Consider the following 7,936-nt stretch of genomic DNA (forward strand, 5'->3'; position numbering starts at 1 on the left):
GATGGGTCTGTGCAGTTGGAGCTGCCCATTCTGAATCTCTGCCAATGAAAACACCCACAGTTCCTAAGTGAGTGGCACCAGGCTAAGAAGGTGGTCAGAACTGTGGAGAGCAGATTATTCCAGTTATGTTTGGGGTTAAGTTTTTTGTTTTGTTCTGTTTTGTTTTATTTTGAGGTTTGTTTGTTTAATTTGAATATGAGGTCAGATTTATGGTAATGACAACCTTAAATAAAATCCCCCCCCACACCAAGGTACTGGAAGTTGAACCCAGGAACACTCTACTACTAAGCTACAACCACAGTCCTTTTTATTTTTATTTTGAGACAGGGTCTTGCTAAATTGCCCAGGCTGGACTCAAATTTGCAATCCTCCTGTTCAGCCTCCAGATTCACTATATTATAGGCACAATCCACTGAGCCCAGCTCTAAATGGAATTCTTTTCCAAAAATGATTTCACAGTTTTCTGATGACTTGTACAGACGACATCATTGAGGTTCGGGAGAATATACAAGTAAACATTCAGGAAATTATTCCAAAGGAAAGAAAAAAAAAAGAAGGGTTCTACTTTCAGGACAATTTTTTATATAAGTACAAATTTCCCCCCAGTTAAAAAGATGTTCTTAAATTCAATTTAATTTTTGTAACCCAACCCTAAACTGTGAAAGTTACAACTTCTTTATCTATAAATGACATCCTAACTGGGCGAAGTGATGCACATGCCTATTGTATCTGTAATCTCAGCCACTCAGAAGACTGATGCAAAATTGTCACAAATTCAAGGCCAACCTGAGCAACTTAGTAAAATGCTGTCTCAAAATAAAAAATAAAAAGGTCTGGGGGTGGCTCAGTGATATAGCACCTCTGGGTTCAATACTCAGCACAAAAGAGAGAAAGAGAGAGGGAGGGAGATATTGATAGGTATTGCAAAATGCTTTCATTCCTGAATAGTATCAAAATCCTACTTCATGCTCGGTAAGGTGGGGCACAGCTGTAATCCCAACAACCTGGAAGGTTGAGGCAGGAGGATTACAAATTTAAGGCCAGCTTCAGCAACTTAGTAAGGCCATAAGCAACTTAGAAACACTACCTCAAAACTTAAAAATTAAAAAAAAAAGTGTTAGGGATGTAGATCATTGATAAAGTAGCCCTGTGTTACCAGTACCACCCCCTCAAAAAAAAAGTTAAATAGTTTTTAAAAGTTGACTATCAAAGACCTGAAAGGGAGGTTCTTTAGCCACTATCATTAATTCAACCCTGTACAGTAATATCACAAAACCTACTGGAACTTGTGATCCTCCTGTCTCAGCCTCCTGAGTCACTGGAATTAGGGACATTCACCACTGATATTTTTTAAAAACTCAAATACACAACTACAACATTTGTTTTCTCTAGGAAGAAAGTAGTATGTAAGTAAATGAGATTAATGCCCTAGCAAGATCCCAGAATGTGTCCCATGACACTGTATCAGGAAGATAAACAGGAACTATATACTTCATCAGTCCACGGATTTTCCAATAACAGAATTAAACAAAGTTCTAATTTCTATGTGAAAACAATGTTCCAGTTAATTGTAGAATTTTTTTTAGTTTTTCAAAAAGTATAGATACCCTTTCACCCTGACAAGAAGCATTCACATGTGAACAAGAAAAAACTGAAGAAACAACTCAAGCTCACCTTACTCCCTTCTGATCTACAACTACTACCAACACAGCAAGATGTGCGAGGCACATCTCAAGAGTTCCATGTTCCCACAGCTATGCCCCGTAATGAGACTGTGTTGCCATGAGTATTTTTCTTTTGTTCTACTGCCCAACTTGGAGTTCAGCTGACTTTCCCTGAATTTCACAGTAAGATTTAGAACCACAGAGAAAGAAGCCATCAGATGCCTTTCCCAGCATACACTACCTACTGAAATATCCACAGAATTTCTGCCTTTTAGAATAAGAGGGAGTCCTTATATTGCAAAAGCCTTTCAAGTATTCTATCACTTCCTGTTACTCATTTGAATCTCTTTCTTTTTTTTAATTTTTAATTGTTTTTTTAAAAATAAATGACAGCGGAATGTTATAATTCTTATTACACATATACAGCACAGTTTTTCATATCTCTGGTTGTATATAAAGTATGTTGACACCAATTCGTGTCTTCATACATGTACGTTGGATAATGATGTCCATCACATTCCACTATCTTTGATAACCTCATTTGTATCTCAACAGATTCTATAAACTCCTTGGGAAGGACATATCTCTCTCAGTCACTATCTCCAATGCCCCCAACACAGAGCCCAAAACAGGGTTACACTGTGGTTAAGCATTTGTAAAATAAGGAGGATAAACAGGAAGATACGTAAAGTCACTTAAACTTTAGTGCATATGAATTTCTTCTGGCCCTTTCCTAAGAAAGTTTGGCTGTATCATCCATTATGTAGGAAGAATTAAGAAAGCCCTGCAGAGAAGCAAGCCTAAGGGAAGCTCCTCTTCATTCTGCCATGAAGGATTGCCCTGGATTGAATTAAAGAAGCATGTTCTCCAAAGAAAGCCCCAGACTCTTGCTTGAAAGCCATATAAAAAGTACAATGTTTTTCTGTGGAAGTCTCACCACACTTCAAAAATCTATTTCAACAAGACATGAATAATTGGCAGTTGTTGCTGAATGTAAGGTAATTTTAAAAGCAGAGAATCGCTGGTAGGGTAGCCACACCTATAAATCCCAGCTACAAGTTGGAGGGCCAGCGTGAGCAATTTAGGGAGACCCTTTCTCAAAAAGTAAAATGGATTAGGAATGCATCACAGTGGTAAAACATCTCTAGGATCAATTCCTAACACAGCAAAAAAAAAAAAAAAAAAAAAGTAGTAGTTACAGAGATCCTAATCTTCTAATCTTTCAGACTTTTTTCTAACCCCTGAATGCCTTCTCCAGTATTCAAGCAATCATTAGTCAACATTTAAAAAAAAAAGTCAAATTTGCAGAATTTTATCAAGCCAGTGCAATATGATCAAAGGTTAAAAATCCAGTTCCTGGAGTCAGATAAACTTGAGGTTAAAATCTGGTTCCACTACTTACTTGAAAACTCTGTGGGCCTGAGTTTTCACATCTGAAAGAATTAACAAGGCCTATCTTATGGAGTTACAGTAATGTTTAAATAGGACCCCATATAAAATGCTTACCATTAGGTAGTACTCAAGAAATGTGGGGCTGAGGATGTGGTAGCGTGCTCGCCTAGCATACGTGAAGCACTGGGTTCGATTCTCAGCACCACATAAAAATCAAATAAAGATAGTGTGTCCACCTAAAGCTAAAAAATAAATATTAAAAGAAAGAAAGAAATGTGTACCATCACTTGGAGACCTAGGTACCCATTCTATCACCACCTCCCTGTGTATCCTCAAGATAATCATTCATTGTAAAGCTAATGAAAACTAGGAGACAGAACTAACTGCCCTCTAAGGCCAGCATTATCAATCATGAATAAGGTAACCGGAAAACACACCAAAACTTCAAACAGGCCGGGCATAGTAGCACACACCTGTAATCCCAGTGGCTCAGGAGGCTGAAGCAGGAGGATCACAAGTTCAAAGCCAGTCTCAGCAACTTAGCAAGGCCCTAAGCAACTTAGGGAGATTCTGTCTCTAAATAAAATATAAAAAAGGGCTGGGGATCTGGCTCAGTGGTTAATCACCCCTGTACCAAAAAAGCACCTCAGTACCAAAGAAAAGCCTTAAACAAATTCCAAATAATTTGTGTTGTACTTGAAGCTTGTTTGCATATGTTTGATTACTGAAGACTCAGCATTAGATAATCAAAATGAAAAAGCCTAACAGCCAAATTTCAAAGCAGCTGGGGGTGTAGCTCAGAGGCCAAGCACTTATCTCCATGAGCAAGGCCCCTATCTATATATAAATAAATAAATAGATAAATTAATATCTGATATTCTCAAATATTCACTGCTGCTATAGATGGTGAACTTTATGAAACTACTGGTGGGGGCTGGGTAGAGAACCTTAACAACATTGGCTTAAATACTATCTTATGGGCTGTAGGTATAGTTCACATCTAGCATGTGCCAGACCCTGGATTCAATCCTCAACACCACACACACACACACACACACCAAAAAAAAAAAAAAAAAAAAAAAAAAAAAAAACCTACAAGAGTTTCAAAGAGTGCAAGAGGCAAACCAGGTTCCTTCCTTTCCCTCGCTGCTTTTGTTTGGATCTAGAATGGCTACCAAAAACCCTGTATTAAGACTTGGTCTCCAACTTGGTACTGCTGGGAGATAGTGAAACCTTTAAGAGAAGCCTAGTGGGAGGTCTAAGATCATGGGGGCACAACCTTGAAGGAGACTGTGGGACCCTGACCACTTCAACACTCTCTTTCAGTTCTGGTCATGAGATAAATGGTTTTGCCCCACAGCACTAGAACCGAAAAGCAACGGGGCCAACCAATCATAGACTGAAATCTCCAAAACTGTGAGCCAAAATAAACTTTTCTTCTTTATAAGTTGATTATCTCAGGTATCTGTTACAGATTAGAAAGCTGCTAATGCACTAACCTTGAGCTACCCAGTACTGGGATATTGTAGCCAACTGGTACTTTGGGAATGCATAGTAGGTAGAAACTTTCACATTGTAAAATTTCAATCCCTAGAAAAGCTATCATCTCAGTCTGTCCATTTGTCAGTCAGTCATGTGATCAGTTGGGGTCACAGTCAGTCTCTCTCTTCCTCCCTCTCTCAAAAAAAAAGGAAGATGAAAACTCAGACACCAATGGCATCTATTCACCAGAGTTGCAAAATCAATGGTAAACAAGACTGCAGTTGTTTTTATTCTATCAAAAATCTATAATCCAAGGCAAGAATATACTAAATGCTGCAGGAACCAGTCTGAAAATGCTAACTCCCTCAATTCTTTCTCCTTTTGAACTTTTCACTCCAAAATACTCATATAGAAAATACAAAATTTTGTTAACTATTAAATACACACATCTATTCTACTGAAATTTACAAAGATTGCTTTTCATAAATAGTAAGGACATATTATTATATTTCAAACACTTCTGTATCTCTTTGACCTGCACAACACAGCTGCTTCAATAGTTATTTAAGAAACAGAAATTTCAAGTTAAGTATTATTCACATGCACAAGAAGACAATGTACAAGAATATTTATTGCAGCTTTGTTTATAATAAGTTTGGGAAGCAATATAAATGTCCATTGAAGACAGGGAGAATGCATAAAGTACAATATACCCATAATGAAAATCACATAAGGTAAAATGGAAAAACTTTTAGCTACCAGCTGAAATTGAGGTTATTATATGGATAAATCCTAAACATGATACAAAACAAAAGAAAATCAGGTTGTGGAGTGATACAAATATTATAATACTATTTATATAAGATTTTTAAATCTTCAACATTATATTTGCCTTAGAATTTGTTACTATAGTCCTGCTTATTCTAGGTATGCACACTAAAGATTACTAATCATATAAACTTCCCCAAATGGCAGAGAGGGATCCTGATTTAGTAATGAAAATTACTTAGCCCTTAAGATTAGGTGACATGCGTTCTCTGCATTCTGCTATTCATCAAGAAACTCTATTTCACTGAGCTTCAGTTTTCCTCACCTAAATGGGTTGATAACTCTTGCCTTGCAAGCTGAGAAAAAAAATTAATGGGGAAATGTTTCACTGAAGATTTTAGACGTTTGTTAGTTTTTTGTTGTTGTTTTGCGGGTTTGGGGGGGTTTTTTGTTGTTGTTGTGGTTGTGGTTGTTGTTTGGCCTAATCAGTGAAGAGGTAAGGTAATAACGAAAAAAGCTGAGTCTGTGCCTTTTACACGTTTAGTATATTGTAGACAATGTCCAAGAACACAGAAGGAAGGGGCAATCCCTCACCTTTCTCTTCCTAGTCCCAGATGCAGATGCCTCCTATGCTTTCTAAATTTAGCACGGGAAAGAGCGCTGTGAGACTGGCTTTCCACAGGCTTTTCCTGACCTTGGGATACATTTTTCATCTCTCCATCTACCAAGCCACCCCGGCCCCAACATACACCCTCCCTCTGCAGCCGAGCAGGCTGAATAACCCAATCGTCCAGTACAAGAAAGAGACTGTAAAAAAATGACAATGAGATGTTGTTGGTGTTGGAAGATTCTGTTTGTTTTCTAACACGAAGAGGAAAAGTAATGTGGACTTTTAGCGCCCACTCTGCGGAGGGGAGAAGTGGAAACCTGGGCTTATTTGCAAGAAGTTCTGCAACTTGTTTCCACACAAAGACTGGCACACCGAGCCGCAGGCTCCATAGGTAACAGGACAGACACAGCGCTCTCCCCTTCTGGCACCTGGGGAACCACGATGATTGACACTGGGGCACGGACATACACCCAGCACATGAAATGCGCTTGGGGACCCCGCGTCCCCCAGGGCTGGTTGCTGCGCCTCACCTGTCTTAAAGACCATCTTGTCACCGTCCTTGGACCCGAAAGTCTTCAGCATGGACACGAAGAGCACCCCACAGGCATTCTGGATGCCGAACACCGACCCATTGCACCACGTAGCCGCCAGCATCACTAGCCAGCCCCAGCCGCCCTCGGGGGGCTCCCGGGGCTCCACCTCCACCTTCTCAGCGGCCGCCTCAGAGCCTTCCGAAGGTCCCGCGTCAGACAGAGGAGCGTCCCCCACAGGTGCGGGGCCGGGCGGCTGCTCCTCGCTCGTCCCCCGCACGGCGGCGGGTTCCTCCTGGGAGGGCACCATGGCCCGGGGCGGAGAGCGCGAAGGCGCGGGTTCCCGGCCCGCTCTCGAAGGAACAGGGAAAGCCGCGCGGGCGGATCAGGAGGCCGAGGCGAGGACGGTAGAGCCCTTGACTGGCAAGCAGGCGGGCGGCCAGCGGCGCAGAGACCGCCGCGAAGACTGCAGCGGCGCGCGAGCGCCTCTGGACTCAGGACTCGCGCCTCACAGTCCACAACCCCGCACTCCCGACGGAGCCCGCGGCCAGCGGCGGGTTCTTAAAGGCGCCCCCCGCCCGGCCGGCAGGGGGCGTGGCCGGCAGCGGGACGTGCCCCCAGAGCCCACAGATGATTGGGCCTCGAAAGGCGGAGGCGGGACGCCCCGTGGCGCAGGGCCCCGGGAGCCCGCTGGTGTCTGTGGCTGTGCGCGCGTCTGCCTTGGGGCCTGCTAACTGGAGGGCGCCGGGGTCACAAAGGTGCAGGTCACCTCTCCTCGGGAGTGTTAACAAGAGGGGCGCGTCTGCTCCTAGGTACAGGTCAGTAGCACTGGGTCTTTACCCCCAACTCAGTGTCAGCGTCACAACCAAACTAACATCTCTTGGGTTTTTTTGTTTATTTTTTGGCGTTCACTTCTTCATGCTAATTATAAAATACATTATGCCACCTGCCTACTTAGGAAATCAGAAGAAAAAGAGGCCTTATTTACTTCATTCCTTCTGCATTCGTGTACAGTTTCCTTTGAATACTTGGCACATTGAAGATGCTCATTTTGGAAGACAGACTAAAATTCTAAAAACTTCAACCAACAAAGTATTTTTGAGACAGCTAGAAAACATTAATTTTCAAATATGTACAGTTGTTTTTACTTTAAACAATTACTAAAATCTTTATTCAACTCTGTCTTCCTGAGCATGAAGTGTCAATGTGCATGCCTAAAAAGTAGCTAACTTGGTGTGCAATATTGAGGACGATTTTTAATTTCTCATTTACTCAGATTCTTCACTTCAACCAAAGTCAAAATATGCCAACCACTTATGTGCTTATGTGCCCACCATTGTGGAGGAGTATACAGATGACTGCAATTAGTCACATATCTGCCTCTTGAAGCTAAAGTAGTAGGAAGAAAATAGAGTCCTGGGATAGAACAGGAGTCTCAAAGATGTGAGCCATTAAATTCTATGATAATGAAACTATTAAATTATCTTCAG

At 41.6% G+C, this 7,936-nt stretch overlaps 1 protein-coding gene across 1 annotated transcript in view; it reads right to left on the reverse strand.

Moving 5' to 3' along the window:
• Slc16a10 (solute carrier family 16 member 10) overlaps positions 1-6,999 on the reverse strand; it is a 115,903-nt gene extending 108,904 nt beyond the window's left edge. The window contains exon 1 of the mRNA XM_026395071.2: positions 6,447-6,999. Within this exon, the coding sequence (XP_026250856.2) occupies positions 6,447-6,756 (310 nt within the window). The 5' untranslated portion in view covers positions 6,757-6,999. The remainder of the gene's footprint in view (positions 1-6,446) is intronic.
• Positions 7,000-7,936: the final 937 nt, after the last annotated feature.

Source organism: Urocitellus parryii, chromosome 8, assembly GCF_045843805.1.
Source record: "Urocitellus parryii isolate mUroPar1 chromosome 8, mUroPar1.hap1, whole genome shotgun sequence".
NCBI lineage: Eukaryota > Metazoa > Chordata > Mammalia > Rodentia > Sciuridae > Urocitellus > Urocitellus parryii.